General features: G+C 39.9%; 1 protein-coding gene across 1 annotated transcript in view; it reads right to left on the bottom strand.

Moving 5' to 3' along the window:
• Positions 1-352: 352 nt before the first annotated feature.
• Positions 353-17,153, bottom strand: part of GRIN2C (glutamate ionotropic receptor NMDA type subunit 2C) — a 78,739-nt gene continuing 61,938 nt past the window's right edge. Inside the window, exons 9-12 of the mRNA XM_087709989.1 lie at positions 15,028-15,188; positions 12,910-13,097; positions 7,411-7,643; positions 353-2,589 (exon numbers count right to left, since the gene is read on the bottom strand). Of these exons, the coding sequence (XP_087566115.1) occupies positions 1,045-2,589; positions 7,411-7,643; positions 12,910-13,097; positions 15,028-15,188 (2,127 nt within the window). The 3' untranslated portion in view covers positions 353-1,044. The remainder of the gene's footprint in view (positions 2,590-7,410; positions 7,644-12,909; positions 13,098-15,027; positions 15,189-17,153) is intronic.

Genomic DNA, 17,153 nt, shown 5'->3' with positions numbered 1-17,153 from the left:
TTAAACATGGGAGCCTTCATTAGGCTGCTTCAAATACTGGGAAGCTACAGAGCTGCTGCTCCTAATGCCTTCTTGATATATAAGAATATTTCTGCTTGAATTTGAATTTTTGGTCATGCTCTGGGAGTAAGAAAGACTGCTGAATGAATCTGGAATGTTAGTCTGCATAATGAGACAATAACATTCTCACAAATACTTTCCTGTATTTGCTCAGCAGTTCAAATTTGATGTGGCAATAGCAGCTATTGTTTTAAATATGACTTGTGCATGATTCTGTAGTTTTAAAAAGGCAAGAAAGCCTTTATACTGTTTCAGGGATCGTGTAAAAGACAAGATTTGCCAATGCAGCCAAAAGCTACATGAGAAAAAGAAAGGGGAAGTTAATACATTTTAACATGTGGCATTTGACTTGAGACTCTTTATGAAGACTCAGAGGATAATGTAAAACACTAAAAATATAGCATTTGCCCGTTAATCATTTATATAGTTCCATTTATATCAGTGCATAGGGGTAAACAAGATAGTCCTAATTTTTATTAGGATGCTGTCGGCTGTTTCCAGCGGTGTCACGGACAGCATGCTCTGAAAAATAGCTGGCACTGCGATGTAGATGTTTGACACTGGAATCGATGCGTCTTAAGCTATCCACACAGAGGCTGCATGCTGTGAATTGCCACCAGGAGCCTTTTGCATGAAATGAGTGCTCCAGTGCTCAGCAATGGAAGACTTTGGAATGCAGTCTTTAAAGTGCCTTCGGCTGGGCTTTGAGTGTTGTTGCTTTGATCTTAATTCCAGCAGGAGATAAAAGAGAAAGGTCACTTGTTCTTGTGTGTACAGAGGAGACCGTGACTTTTGCTTGGTACCGGTATAATAGGGAGAAGGAGATCGATAGTTCAGGATGGTTTGTTATTTGCCCATACAAGTCTATTTCTAGAGTGCCCCCACAGAAGTGGTTTCTTGTGCATGGGAATGATAAGTTACGCACCAAGTGCAGGAACTCTTAGCGTCATCCTCTCCCCACCCCACCCCCGCCTTTTTCCACGATCAGACTTCAGATTCTAGGCTAGATATGCGCCTCCATGATCTTGTTGTGCAAGGGCTGTGCATCCTCAGGGTTGTCGATGTGTTTCTCCTCTCGGTGTTGCCCATCTGAATAAACGTTGGATAAACCCTGCTCTGATTTCTGCAGTCTCTCTGTGTGCTATCAAAGTACATGGCCCTCTGCTTGTCCTCGTGGACCAAGAAATCCCTGCTGCACGAGGGCCAGGATGCCTGACTGAAACAGTGCTGGGAGGCACAGGATTGTTCACATAGGTGAGGAGAGCCTGGACGAAAGCTTCTCCAATAAATAGGTAAATTAGGGTACGAGTTCACATAGGCGTATTGCTTCTGCACTACAGCTGAAGAAGCCCTGTGTATGCCTGAGATGTTCTGTAGACAGGCCTCTCGATAGGATGGGAGCCGCATAGATTGCGAATGTAGCAGCTGTTTCTCCTTCCAACTTATACCATTGGCCTGCATACATTTCCTATTGCATGCATTGCTTGGCCTAAGGGCATCAGGAGAATGGTGGTGGACTCCATGATGGATCCCAGGCAGCAGTTTTGCTTTGGGGATCAAGCTAGCTTCGGGAAAGAAGTCCAGGACATCCCTGGAACTGGAAGACTTTGGTGGATGCCTCCAGATGCCTAGAGAATGGAACTGTTCATGCTGTTCCAAGGTTGATCTTGAAAGGCTAGCTGTATATGTCTCCTTTTCTCTCCCCAGCTCTAGTGGGTCGTATTCTTTATGTGCAAAGGGTCTACAAGTTCTGTTGTCCTTTGGGAAGGAATTATATATACAGGGATGAGGCAAATAGTGAACTTCCAAATTCTTCTTCTTGTCAGAAGAGAAACCTAGCCTTGACTCCTGGGTTGCACTGCTATGCTCCCCTTCTTTATACAGGTGATCATTCTGGTGGATTTTTTTCCCCCCATGGCCTCTGGACACGGGGAGCTTATGATTGTGCGGAGAAAGTTCCTGAAGAGCCCTGATTGGGGAATGAGGAGCATCACTAAGAGGACTTCCAATGTGTTTTCTGAGGTTAGCCTGAGATGTGGTTAGCAAATACTGTGGAGAGTGGTACACAGCAAAACCTGGAATAATCTTATCTTCAGAGCAGTTGCCTTGTAATTTCAGTGGATGGAGTATCGGTGAGTGCTCAATTGTCTCTCCGCAGCTTTCACTGGCTGGTCCCACAGTTTGCTGAGGTGCCAGAAGCAAGGGTGGAAGGTTCCTCCCAAGCTTCTCAGCTGTTGTAGTGTTGGAGGAATGAGCTGGCCTGTTTGATCCACTGGTGTTTTGAATCACAAATTGGGGAGTCCTTAAGGAGAAAGTTGTTTGGAAGTTTTCACTCCTACTAGACCAGTTCTCTATAGTGCGTGTAGCATTTTCCAGTGAGTTCCCAACACTGGCTGTTGATACCATATTCTTGGCTGCCTGCAGCATCTTAAGCACATTGGCTTGAGCAGAGTTAGCAGTGACATCTGGTTTGTAAACACGAACAGGACTCTCCAGGTTCTGGACTCCATTAAAACAGCTGTAAATACCCTGGGAATACAAGATGAAACAAGAAAAGAATGACAAATTGTCTTGAGAAGGAATGACCCATGATGATACTAAACTAGCCTTTTTTCCCACACAGAGAACTCATAAATATTGAATAATTTCCTTTATCTGAGCAAAACTAAATGCTAAACCCATATAAACCTGTACATCAGATTCTTCATCTTTGAAATAGGAAAATTCAGAGAAAGCATTTTCTACTAAAATTAGTTAGGGAAGATTGAACAGAACTTTTTTTTTAAAAAAATCCTTTCTATTGTTGGCCTTATGTGGAAAATCTTGATTCCACAATGAAGATCCAACAGCTCACTAAATAGTGATTGGAAAGAACTGTTCCCTCTTCTACAATGAGCTGCTCATTCAGGCAGATGTTGTAGCATAATGAAGCTATCTTCTCTTTATCTCTCAGTATGGAATCTTGTGTTCAAGTTGTTAGCTTCATAACCGTCTTCATTCTGTATTTTAAAGTGTTTGCTGCTTAATTAAGTTTTGTAAAATATTCCTTGAGGACCCTAATAATGATTGTTAAGAGATGCAATGAATCTAGTGGCTGGTTAAGAAATTTCATGTAACTAGAATTCAGAAAATGGTTCTCAGATACATGACTTTAATTTGGGCATTTAAAGCTTTTAACAACAAAAGGAAATGAATGTTTTAATAGGTTAAAAACTCAAGATATATAAATAGTTATTTTCTGTTTGGCTTCTATTTATGCATGACTTGAAACATCAGTGTTTTATTATGTTTTTATTACTTAGCTAAGGTGTTGATAATGGAAAAGACAAAAGGACTTGAAAATGTATACGCCATATAAATGTAATAGAACTCAACAGGCAAATAAATTCTTGTTCAATAAGCATGATTTTTTTTCTTTCTTAGTAATTGTGGAAACTGTTTTCTAATTAATTTATTTTCAAATACATTTCACACAAATTAATATTAGTGGCACCTTTCTAATTTGTTTTTAGAAATTTTGACAGCAGACCCCACCTCATAAGTCTATACCAGGGATGTTTGTTGGGACAGGATTATTAGTAAGGCTGAAAACTCTCCAAAAGCAGTTTAGAATAAGTTTTTGGGGATTTCCCCAAATATCAGAATCCTCTACTGCTCTGCTTGGGGCAAGTTTGAAAACCAATGTAACCATAGTTGAGATATTGGGTGGGAAGTATCTTAAAATATGACAAGTTTTAAACAGTGAAAATTCTTGAGTCTTATATGCACAGGAGTAATTCTCATAGTCATCTTCCAGATTTTATTGCATCGTATGAACTGGCAATCATTTTAGTTTGTATAAACATTGTATTGCCTGAAACACTCATAATTTGCAGCTCTTCACTTCTTGTTGTGAGTGGAGACAGCCAAAGTATCTTCCTACCTACTAGAATTACTGAATTGTTTGGAATCAGACTACTATTATTCACACAATTTCATGAGAACCCTTACTAAGCATTTAAGCTGTCACAAGTTTAATAAGATTTAAAATACCCAGAGACAGCAGGAGGCCTTATGTGGAGTAGGGGGACGACGACAAATGATTGAATAACAAATAAGATTGCCCCTTATGCATCAGTTAGCTGAAGCTGAGTTTAATTGATTTATGGCAGCACTTTGATTAGACCGACTTAAAGCTGCAAACTTGACAAAGGAACTGAGAGAAAAGTAAATTTCTATTATTATTTATTATCACATTATTATTTACTGTATTAAATTTATTTGCTACTCAACTTGCCACATATTTATCCCAGAATTCCCAGCCAGTTCTGCTCCAAAGGATTTTTTTTTTTTTGGCTTTGATCACAATTTCCAATCCAAACAGACCATTGAAAATGTAGCCCATCAATTGTACTTTAAGCCCTTAGTCCATAAACTGACATTCAAGTATCACCTCCTTTGTTCTGGATCTCTCTGGAGACCCAAAGATCCGAAAACAGGGGAGATTTTGCATCTAGAGAAAAAAAAATCTCCTATCTCTTGCACACAATGATTTGAGAGTATTTTAACCAAAATATGGGAAGTAAAAATTAATTTCCATTTAAAAAGAGAAACAGTGTGTCATGTGTGCTCCTATTGACAAAATTGCTTTTTGAGGAAATATCTTGGCAACTCGGAGCCTAGAGCATCTGAACACATTGATGATGCCACTAATGTTTTGCTAGATGTCCTGTTGTGTAGAGCCATTTTTTAATTCTGTTTTTTTATCCTCATACTTGTCCTATTTTCATTTAAAAGAAAAAGGTATTTTAAACAAAGATAGTATCTAGAAATGGGTAGATAATTACTAAAGTTATACATCAATGTTCAGTATGACTTTAGTAAAATATACTAAGCAGATTATACCAAGTTTTTTTTATGATACAAAATTATAATTTATACAAGTATAAATTGGGAACCTAATGCAAAACTATTACTATATTATTACAAATGTTGAAAAGAAGAAAATGAAAAGCACCCTAAAATATAGATAGTTAATATGTAGAGTCAATTTTAGCATAGGATTTACAGTCTGTAAGGTGATGTTACCCCTAAAATCAAGAAAACAGCATCCAGTGAAGTGATGAGGCTGTTGAAATGGGAATTGGTGCCCTTGGAGGAATTGATCACTTCCAGCTTAATCTGTCTCTCAGGGCAGGTTTACACTTCATGCTGAGGAATATTTTAGTCATGGTTTACCAGATGAACCACAGTTGGTGGAGTTCACCCAGAGTGTTGGACTATAAGTCATGTTTCATAAATCACAGCAGCTGAATCCATATATTACTGCATAGTGCAGTATGTGGAACTCAGCCTCAGAATAGTTGTTGTGGAGAAAAGAGCACACTAACGAGTAGGTGGAACACAAATCTAATGAATGAATTAATACTTTAAATTGTTCTTTTTTTTAACAAACATTTATGCAAAAGAATAGCCCTAAAAATAAAGGGTATTTCCTGGGGGAACGGAAGAAGGATTTTGATAATGATTAGTATCAGTAACGTGCAGTCAGGGGAGGCAGGGCCTCACCACTGTCATCATGAAAAGAAAAGAAAATTTAAAAGGAAAAAGGCTGAGGTAGTTGCTGCCAGAGTCACAGTGGATGACTCTGCTTAGTGCTTAACTGTTTAAAAAAAGCCTCTAAAAAAGTGGCCTCTACAGGAGACGAGAGAACCACGTGCCTCATTTAGTCTATCTTTATGATCACTCGAGCAGAGTTAAGCAAGGGTTAAAAGCCAAAAAAATTCCTTATGTAGATGAGGCACATGGTTCTCTCGCCACCTCCTGTAGAGGGCACTTTTTTAGAGGCTTTTTTTAAACAGTTAAGCAGAGTCATCCATTGACTTCAGCAGCTCTTGCCTTTTTCTTTTTACATTATTACATTTTCATCATGGCAGACAAGAGCAGAGTTGAAATCCTCTGTGACACAGCTGGAAAAGGTATGTGGGTCGGAGGGAGGGGGGAGGAATTCAAAATTAATGTAATTTGTAAGTAATTGTATTATTGTAAGTAATTGTGTGTGTGTGTGTGTGTGTGTTTTACCCGCCTCTGCTGGCGCACGGGCTGGCACTTTATTTTTTATGTCGGACATAGCGGCTGGCAGGGCTTTTGCACATAGCAGCAGGGCGGCTTTTGCCTCTAGCGCCGGGGTGGCAGGGCGGCTTTGGTTCTATCCAGCATTGATTCTTTGAAGCTTTCCATAGGTCCTCTCTGCTTTTAAAGTCTTCTAACCAACTTTGTTCACTGTCTACTTTATCTTTTATTTTTTCCAGAAATTGGCCATGCAGTGCTTTGTTCTGCCAACTCTCCATTCTTGATTTTATCATATCTTTTCTGTATTCTTGTTTCGTCTGTTGGGCCTTCAGTAGATTTTTGTTCTTTACTTCGATTAATAGATGTTCTTGACTTTCTTTTAAATAATAATAATAATAATAATAATAATAATAATAATAATAATTTTATTTTTTAGATTATTATCATCATCATCATCATCATCATCAGAGTCAGCCACATGTTCAGTCTGGGTTTGGCATTTTTGTCTACCTATCGAGTCCTTACCAAGGACCTGGGATAGGCAAATCTGGATGTTTGATGGTGTTACAGATATCATCGCAGGATGGAAGCAATTCAAAGTAAAACCACGTTCTGCAATTGATTGATGGCAAATTTGTCAATGCCTGTGGTGTTCAAGTGGTGCTCCAGTTGTTTTGGGACTCCACCCAAGATGCCTATTACTATTGGTACTACCCTCGCTTGCCTTTGCTATAGTTGTTCTATTTCTATTTGTAGGCCTTTGTATTTTGTTATCTTCTCCAGTTCTTTCTCTTCTATTCTGCTGTCTCCAGGCACATCCAATATCCAGACTTTTTTTGTCTTTCTTATGGACAACTGTTAAGTCTGGGGTGTTATGCGTCAGGTGCCTGTCTGTCTGGATTCTGAAGTCCCAGAGCAATTTAACTTCTTCATTTTCAATGACTTCCTCTATTTTATGGTCCCACCAGTTCTTGCTTGCAGGCAAATGATATTTCTTGCAGATCTTCCAATGCACCATTGTTGCTACTTTGTCATGCCGCTGCTTGTAGTCGGTGTGTGCAATCTTCTTGCAGCAGCTTATCAGGAGGTTCACTGTTTCTTCAGCTTCTTTGCATAGGTGACATAATATTATAATAATATAATAATTATATTATTATCTATAATTTATTTTTATTATTATTGTTGTTGTTATTGTTGTTGATTTTACTCTTCTACCTCAGAAGAGATGGCATCTGGGGAACACAAAAATGCAATAAAAACAATAAATAAATAAACTGCCTGTGCAGGAAGATTACTTACCCTGCTTATCGCTAGAAGGAAATCAAGTTTGTGGGACTTTGGCACGGAGTGCCGCAACTTCCAAAATACCAAGTGTTCCCAAGCAAAGACAAACAGGCTCAGTCCCATTGCCACCAGCAGCATATAAAAGACCCCTGCCATGTTATCAATGTCTAGCTTACTGCTCATCACTTCATTCTTTTCATTTTGGCAAATACCAGACAACCACACAGTTTCCAGTTTTTGAGTTTCACCTGCAAAACGACACACAAACAGACAAAGGGTAGAAGAGGAAATACTTTTAGCTAAAGAATCCATCTGACAATAAACAACATCCCCTTTGCGGGCCAACACTTAACATTTATGGGGGGGGTGGAATGATGTTTGGGGTGCATGAATTTCGCAGAAAAGAGAAAAAAAAGTATTGTCTTGTTTTGAAAAGGTTTTTTGCTGTTTTTTTTTTTAATGTCTGAGCCAAGTGACCATTTTAACATGGCCAGATCTGAGGTTGGAAAAAAACACCCCATGATAGTAGCTTCTTCTCCTACAGTGCATCGTATTTGCTTGTTTTTGTTTTTGCTACTTCTGCATTTATGTGGCTGAACTAATGATGTAGGCAAAACACAATTATGATTTCAAGTTTTAACTTCCAAGCAGTGCAAATGTTCAAGGGAACCAGAGTGTAGCTATCATCTTCCTTCGCTCCCATGGAGTTCACAACTGTGAGCACATGGCAGGTGCAGCCTTTTAGATCAGTGGAATAGCACGAGTGGGTAGTGACCAGCTCATTATCCTGACCGCCAGTTTCTCACTTAAATCAGGCAATTAACAGCAATATACATGAAGCTCTGCCTCGAAGTCAAATCTCTGTATCCGAACCAGATATTGAAAACATACCAAATGAAGTGTACACTCAATTAAGTTGACAGACAATTATAATTGAGCTAAGAGGGATCTCTATAAGCTTCCAAGGCAGACTTTTTTCTGGAGCACATTGCCTTATTAAAACCTTCAATCTGCTAACAAATAAAGCTGTACTTTAAACCAGAAATGTCTTTAAAACCTGAAATTCTGAAGTACATAACTGAAAATATGAAAGTCACCCGTGCGCATGCATTGTCTATTTGTTAAATCTATCTCTCCCTTTACATTAGTTTAATGTCTCTTTCACAGGAATGGCATCCAGACAAGCAGGAGTCAGTGGTGTTTTTTTTTTTTAATAGACCACTGCTGATAACTAGGATATGCCCACTCAGTGCTCACATTTGCCAGATCAGAGAAACTGGAAGGTTAGATCTAAAGCTCTACCTAGTTCAGCATTGTGTTTGCACCAGCGGTGGGTTCCTGCCAGTTCGGACCGGTTTGGCCAAACTGGTAGTGGTTTGGTGGCCTGGGTCGCTGGAACCGGCAGCGACCCAGGCCTGCCACACCCCTGAACTGGTTTTCTGGGCAGTGCTGTAGGTGCTGCCATCTTGTTTTTTTGCTTCTGTACAGAACAATTTTTATTGTACTGCGCACGAGTGAACCGGAAGTAGTGACTGCCAGAACCCACCCCTGGTTTGCACAGTGGGCAAGTGAGAACCCTAGAAAGAAGAAATCCAATAGGACTTCCATTCGGCTTCCAAGGAGTTAGAATAGAATACCAGAGTTGGAAGGGAACTTGGAGGTCTTCTAGTCCAACCTCCTGCCTAGACAGGAAACTCTATACCATTTCAGACAAATGGTTATCCAACATCTTCTTAAAAACTTCCAGTGTTGGAGCAGTCATAACTTCTGGAGGCAAGTTGTTCCACTGATTAATTGTTCTAACTATCAGGAAATTTCTCTTTTGTTCTAGATTACTTTTCTCCTCGATTAGTTTCCATCCTTTGCTTCTTGTCCCTTCAGGTGCTTTGGACAATAGCCTGATTCCCTCTTCTTTGTGGCAGCCCCTAAGATATCTGAACACTGCTATCATGTCTCCCCTAATTTTTCCTTTCATTAAACTAGACATACCCAGTTCCTGCAACTGTTCCTCATACATTTTCGCCTCCAGTCCCCTAATCATCTTTGTTGCTCTTCTCTGCACTCTTTCCAGAGTCTCCACATCTTTTTTACATCGTGGCGACCAAAACTGAATGCAGTATTCCAAGTGTGGCCTTACCAAAGCATTGTAAAGTGGTATTAACACTTCACATGATCTTGATTTATGATCAAGATACTGTACCTTCTGCTTCCTTATAAATTGTCCTTGACCTATGACCACAAATGAGCCCAAAATTTCTGTTGCTAAGTGAGGCAGTTGTTAAGTGAATTTTACCCTAATTTTACAACCTTTCTTGCCATAATTAAGTGAATCACTGCAGTTATTATGTTAGTAACAGGTTGTTAAGGATACCTGATTTTCCCCTTGACTTTCTTGTCAGAAGGTCACAAAAGATGATCATATGCCTCCGGGATGCTGTAATGGTCATAAATGCATTCTAATTGCCAAGCATCCAAATTTTGATCTTGTGACCATGAAGCTGCTGCAATGGTTGTAAGTGTGAAAAATTGTCATAAGCAGTGGTGGGATTCAGCCAGTTCGCACCCCTTCAGGAGAGCCGGTGGTTAACTTTCTGAGCAGTTTGGTGAACTGATTGTTGGAAGAACTCATTAGGGTGGAGAACCGGTTGTTAAATTATTTGAATCCCACCACTGGTCATAAATCACTTTTGTCCATAGTGTTGTTAACTTCAAATAGTCACAAAATAAACTGTTGTAAGTCGAGGATTACATATTCATATATGAATATGAATACTTTATTACTTAGACCAGTTATGGCTAACTTTTTGTTGTTGTGTGCCGAAAGTGCGCACATGCACATGTGTGCGACAGCGGCCCCTCACCCATTATACATCCCCCTGCGATTGCACAAATGACCCCCCCCAATGCTCTTTCCACACACCGTTTTGGGCCTAGTACGCCACCCTGCAGCGTCCTGGGAGCAAAAATGGGCTGTGGGGGGTGCACCTCCCTGCACGCACCCCACCTCCTGTGCATGTATGTGCGACCCTCTGCACATGTCTCCTGCATGCCCTCCACACATGTGTAGCAAAGACCCAAAAATCAGCTGTCTGGCGGGAGGTGCAGGTGCATGCTCAGTGGAGCTGAGCTGGGGTGGCGGCTTGCGTGCCCACAGAGATGGCTCTGCCTGCCACCTGTAGCACGCGTGTCATAGGTTCGCTATCATGGACTTAGACAATAAATAAGAGCTAAATAATAATGCTTTGGAGAAAGACACATTCTGTGTGTGTGCCGGGACATATCAAAGGTACCCCAAGTTTGTTTTGTAACTTATTGTATTTCCTGTAAGTGGCATAAATATTTATTTTGCTTTCCTCTTCTCTTCTCCTTCTACATGTGGTTAATAAAAGCTCCCAAATTTCCCCAGTTCTAATGCATATTAAGCACATGCTTGCATGCTTACTTATAGTATATCAGACACTTATTAAAGCTGCTGAAGTAGCGGAAAATTTAATTCCTGCGGAAGTGAAGAGAGAGAGAAAGGCCTTTTCAGGGAACTGAAAAGGGTAGAGGGGACCAGTTTTCCAAAAGCTTTTCAACATTTTCTTCAATGACTAAGGAATTCATCATCAACATTCAGCACCAGAATTTTGGTGTCTAGGACAACATTCAACCCATATATTAGGAAATAAGAGGAAATAAGAACTAATGATGCCTTTCATAACCATTGTGTTGCTGTAATAGAAAAAAAAATAGCTGAAGTAAATCCTTTCCATTTTAATGAATTTCAATCTGCTGAAGTTGTGGAGCTACTTTTATTTCCATGTTATAATTACATTTTAATTTATATGTAACAGAATAAGAGAGTTGGAAGGGACCTTGGAGGTCTTCTAGTCCAACCCCCTGCTCAGGCAAGAAATACTATACTAGTGGTCCACAGAAAAATTATTTGCATCTTTTATATTACACTAAATACTATTTATCTTTTTTTAAAAAATTGTATCAGTGGTCCGTGGGATTTAAAATTATGAATTTAATGGTCCCTGAGGTCCAAAAGGTTGGTGACCCCTGTCCTATACCATTTCAGACAAATGGTTATCCAATATTTTCTTAAAAACTTTCAATGTTGGAGCATTTACAACTTCTGGAGGCAAGTTGTTCCACTGATTAATTGTTCCAACTGTCAGGAAATTTCTCCTTAGTTCTGGGTTGCTTCTCTCCTTGATTAATTTCCACCTATTGCTTCTTGTCTTGGCCTTCAGGTGCTTTGGACAATAGTCTGACTCTTCTTTGTTGCAACCCCTGAGATATTGGAATCATGTCACCCCTAGTCCTTCTTTTCATCAGACTATGCGAACAGTACATTTGCAAATAACCATCGAGAAAGTGGGAGTAGCCATTTGTCTTCTGGTGAAAAGATCTGCCCTCTTCCCAACTTGCAGATGCTGCTTTATCCTGCTTTGTTTCTACCAAAGGAAATAGGAAATGCAGATGTAAAGTTGAAAAATCATTGAGTTGAAGGACTGACTTACATGCTACAGGCATGTCTGACTATCTCCCATTTTTATTCAATATCCATACTTTTATATGACACAACGATATAGATAAATATTTAAATTCTGCAGATAATTTTGTATTACAGGTAGACCTTGACTTACAACAGTCCATTTAGTGACTGTTCAAAATTACAACGGCACCGGAAAAAGTGAATTATGACTGTTTTTCACATTTATGACTGTTGAAGCATCCCCCGCCCCCCCCATGGTCACATGATCAAAATTCAGACGCTTGGGAGCTGACTGACATTTATGATGGTTGCAGTGTTCCAGGGTCATGTGATCCCCTTTTGTGACCTTCTGACAAGCAAGATTTACTTAACAACTTTGTTACTAATTTAATAACTGCACTGATTCACTTAACAACTTTGACAAGAAAGGTTGTAAAATGGGGCAAAATTCATTTAGCAAATGTCTCACTTAGCAACAAAAATTTGGGGCTCAATTGAGGACTACCTCTATAGACCCCCCCAAAAAAATAGAATTTATCATATATGAAGAATGATGGATTTATCAAGCATGAGATGTAACAAAAAAAGTTTATTATTAGATGTTGGAAAGTTGCGGCCTCAAGGTTACCATCTTGAACCTGTGATACGAGCTCACTTTTTATCTATAAACGGGCTAGTGTAATGGAAAACAAATCATCAGTATTATTCCCTGTGATCAAGGTTTAATGATTGTTTCAAAAATGGACTGCATGTTCCCTACCTTAATCATTGTTTCAAAAATGGACTGCATATTCCCTACAGAATATGTAATATAATCTCTTTTTGTTGTTTTCTTTTTCCTTTGGTTCTTATGTTTGGGGTTTTTGTTGTTGTTGTGTTTTTGTTTTATGCCTCTATATTATAATTAAGAAAAAGCTCTACTCTGAACTTGGCAAATCATTGTGACCCTGGAAGAAAACAAATAGAAAAAACAGTAATTTCTCCTAAATATTAGCTAGCAATATTAGCTAACAGAGGAAACAACCCACCATCTCCCAGGAATTGCAGGAGAGCTAAATCAATTGTTCTCTTCCACTTGGAGTCCTTCTGGAGGGCAATGCCATAGCCAGTGGTGGCAAAGACTTTCCCACTGCCAATGGTTACCAGCTTGCAACCCTCATCCTTGCCAGCCATGTAATTGAGCACTGCGGCATCATAGATAAAAGCATCCAGCTTTCTGGAATCAAGCAGACAGAAAAAAAGCAGATTAGAGAACAATTGCTATGAAACACAATAGGAGGAAACTAGGGACTCCATCCAAGTTAGGAAAGGCTGTATTAGACAATAGGAATGTCCCCCTTTTTAAAATGACTCTGAAGAAGTGCTTTGAGCTTTGTACCAGTGTAGCATGTCTCTGTTATTTAAGGGAATCAGATCTGTTTTCAGGCTTCTCAGACAAGTCAAGATTGCAAGGCAAACTCAATGCTTCTCCAGGCTTACTTGAAAGCCAGGTAAAAATCAGAATGTGTTCATGAATACTTGTCTTTGTGTGAGGTTTTAAGCCATATTCCATGTTCCAAATCATTTTCAAAGCATGCACAATCCTGCCTCAGGTACTGCTCAGAGGTGGTATTCAGCAGGTTCTGACCAGTTCTGGTGGTGGAAATTTTGAGTAGTTTAGAGAACCGGTAAATAACGCCTCTGACTGGCCCCGTCCCCATCTATTCTCTGCCTCCCAAGTCCCAACTGATCAGGAGAGAATGGGGATTTTGCAGTAACCTTCCCCTGGAGTGGGGTGGGAATGGGGATTTTACAGAATCCTTCCCCTGCCATGCCTACCAAGCTACACCGACCAAGCCATGCCATGCCCACAGAACCGGTAGTAAAAAAAAATTGAATCTCATCACTGGTACTGCTGGGGTTGAACTCATTAGAGAATGCCAATGCTGCAATTTCAGCTGGACTATAGACTACAGGGCCATTCTTCACATAGAAAGAATGACCCATAGGCCAGGTGAGTACATGAACCTGATCCAGACATCTTTCATCCCATTAGCATTTTCATCAAATATTCTATCTGTCGGGCTTCCCACCAAAGTAAATTGTAAATTAATTGTTGCTTGGTTGATTATTATTTAAACCTATTCAGGGTACTACCAAAACCCTAATCAAAGAACTGCCAAGGAGAACACCCCAGCCCCACACATACTGATAGGCAAGCTCCTGTACATAAATAGGGAGCAAACTCCACACTCACAATGGAACGGGACAATTCGATTTGGCCAACTGCCATGGCCAACTCATCACACCAATTCGCCGTGGCTAACTTGCCACAGCCAACTATGTAAAATAATTTATAAATGAATTTAATTTTTGTAATTCACATTTCATTTTGTCCCTCTTTTGGCATACTTTCTTTCATGATTCTATTCCACTATTTCTTTGATATTAGTATAAAACTTGTCCCATGGTGAGTTGGCCACGGGGAGTTGTTCCACAGTGAGTTGTCTGTGGCGAGTTGGCCACAGTAAGTTGGCTGTGGTGAATTGGCCATGGTGAGTTATTATAGACCCCAGTCACTAACATTAATTATGTTTCCTAGCAATTAATGAAATGTCTGCAAGCAAGACAACCCAGCTCAGAGAGCACTAAGGATTCAACAGTTCAACCCTAAGCTACATATATGCTCTTCTATTGGAGACATCAAATTGTCTCTTCACAGGTTCACCTTTTCAGATGGAGAAGGGAACAAGTAAGGTTGTCATATGAGAGTAGGCAAAAATGCTATCAGTAGGCTGAAGACTGGTAGACGTTCCATTATAGTTAATGCCATAAACATTAGCAATATATAGAAAGCTTGGGCATCAAGGAGGTTTTAACACATGAGGAGGCTACCATAGACTGCCCCTTCTAATATGGTGTTATATTCAACACATGCGCCTACTATTTGAAAGTAATTGTAGATACAACCCGCTCAAATTGGAATGCCTATGTAAATTTTTTCTCACCGAAAAAAAGTAATTACTACAACTTGCAAGGACTAAGTCCTAGAAATCAATGTTGGTACTACTTCAAAAGGAGTAGAGATCTTGTCCTATTCAGATCTGGTTAGAAATAATGTCATTAATTCACACGGAAATCTTGAGGATGAAGAAATGGAAAGCTACCCCATTTTCAGGCTGACGAGGGCATCTTCCACCGAGCGCTGGTTGTATTTTACCATGTGGGAATGCATGTCGTGGTAATTGCTCCGGATATTTCTCTCTGTACTACCATTGGGAACTGTTCCAAATCGGAACGGAGGGTACTGCTCTTGAGGTTTTTGGAACTGAAAACGAAAATCAAAAGAAAATAGTTGGTGTATTTTATTCAGCACTAGAGTCTAACCCAGAAAGAGCTGTGTGCATACTTGTGTACCTTCCATTTTACAGGTTGAAAAAGGAGGTTATGTACACATTTATTTTATTTTAGCTGATAACTTTGATTGCCACAATGTTCCAGTTACATTTTACAGTCATGATAGGAAATGAAGAAAGAAAAACTGCTATCTTCAGTCACATCAAAGTCAAATATAAGAGCACAAAATGGTTTCCCAGAAAATTGCTTGTTGTAATATAGATACAGAGACCATTATTTTTGGTAACTTTTGCTGTTAGCCAAAAATGAGTTTTCACATGGCTGTTCTCCAAAGACTGGTTTCCTTTGATAACAAATACTTATGTAAATTCAGGCTCTGACAATTATCATACCCATGAAAGACAACTGAGCGGTCTCCATTTTGACTATTTTTCATTTTTCTTTATGTGAAGTTATTTGGAAAATTTATAGGGCCATCGATCTGAAATAAATAACTCTGAGTGACTAACAAATAAACATTAAAATGGTGTTCATAAAAAAACTGATACAAAACTATATAGAGTGCAATACTAAAATATTAAATAATAATAAAATAATATAAACATAGTATTATAATCAAGGGAATTCACATATTATTAGTAATTCATACACTGTCATATTGATTGGGCTTTAGTGTCTTGGCTCTAATACCTGAGGAAGCCAGATCATCCTATCCTTTCAGAGCAGGATCTGGTTACCTGTATGTTCAGGAGTAAGGCCGTCCCAGGGGGCACGCTCTGAAGTAGAGAAAGCATGTCTCCTGGGTCCCATAAGAGAGGATTTTGTCAGGCGCAAAAGACCACATGGAACAGTCAATTTAAATGATGTATTGCTAAAAGCCTATGCACATGAATCTTCTCAACAAACGGTCAGCATCTGCTTAGAGTTTGATAAGGATCAACAAAAGTCAAGGGGGGTTGGACTTTGTTTGTGGCTATGTAGTGATTCTAGGCTGATTCCTCTTTTCACCTCTTCAGCTGACTCTGCCATTCCTTCTCCTATAGGCAGGGGTGGATCTCCTGCACCATGGTGAGGGGGGGCGTTTTTGCCCTCCCTAGGCTCTGGAGGCTTTCCTCGAGCCTCCGGGAAGGTGAAAATGGCCTTTCCATGCTCCAGAGGCCCCCTGGAGGCCTGAAACGGGCCCATTTCCAGCCTTCCTGAAGTTCCTGTAGGCTCATTTTTCACCCTTCCCGAGCCTCCGCACTGCACTTACCTGCATCCAAAACAGGCTGTGTGGGGTTTCTCTGAACTGCACAGAATCTTAGCTAGAGGTTCTCCTGAACCCCTGCGAACCGCCAGCAGCCCATCCCTACCTATAAGTATCCAGAGCCTGCCTGCCCTGCTGCCCTGCTGGACCTAGTTGAAACTAGGAGAAAAGTTATTCCAAAAATAACCTGGCTCTGTGACATGCAGGGCTTTAATGGTAAGAACATGCACCTGGAGTTGAATCTGGAAATCTATTTGGAACCAGCGTGCTCCTTGTCGTATTGATGCATTTATCGATTTATTTATTTATCACTTTCAAAGAGCAACTCTGAGTGGTGTACAAATAAAATATTAAAATATAAAAACAATTTAACTGTAAATCCAATGTTAATTAAAAGAAGGAGGAGGGTCTTCAGGGCTGCTCACCAGCCCCATGGCTGCATGATCCTCTGAGAGCCCCCAAGGAAGACAGCAGAGCCATTATCACTGTTGTGCCTCACACTGCCCTAGACTTCTATTTAAAATGGGGACAAACCAAATCCAACCTTCACTGATGAGTAACAGCATCTTAAACCATGTCTTAAACAACAAACCTCAAAGCCATACTTGGAGCTCATCAGCTCCCAGCAGCATGGCTGATAACAAGGGATTCTAGGACAAATGGGAGGCATTAAGTTGCTACTGTTGATCT

Source organism: Thamnophis sirtalis, unplaced genomic scaffold (genome assembly GCF_051295495.1).
Source record: "Thamnophis sirtalis isolate CommonGarterSnake01/CBP01778 unplaced genomic scaffold, rThaSir2_p1.2 scaffold_3, whole genome shotgun sequence".
NCBI classification, from domain to species: Eukaryota; Metazoa; Chordata; class Lepidosauria; order Squamata; family Natricidae; genus Thamnophis; species Thamnophis sirtalis.
The sequence above is the reverse complement of the archived record's forward strand: the minus strand, read 5'-3'. Positions and strand labels throughout refer to the sequence as shown.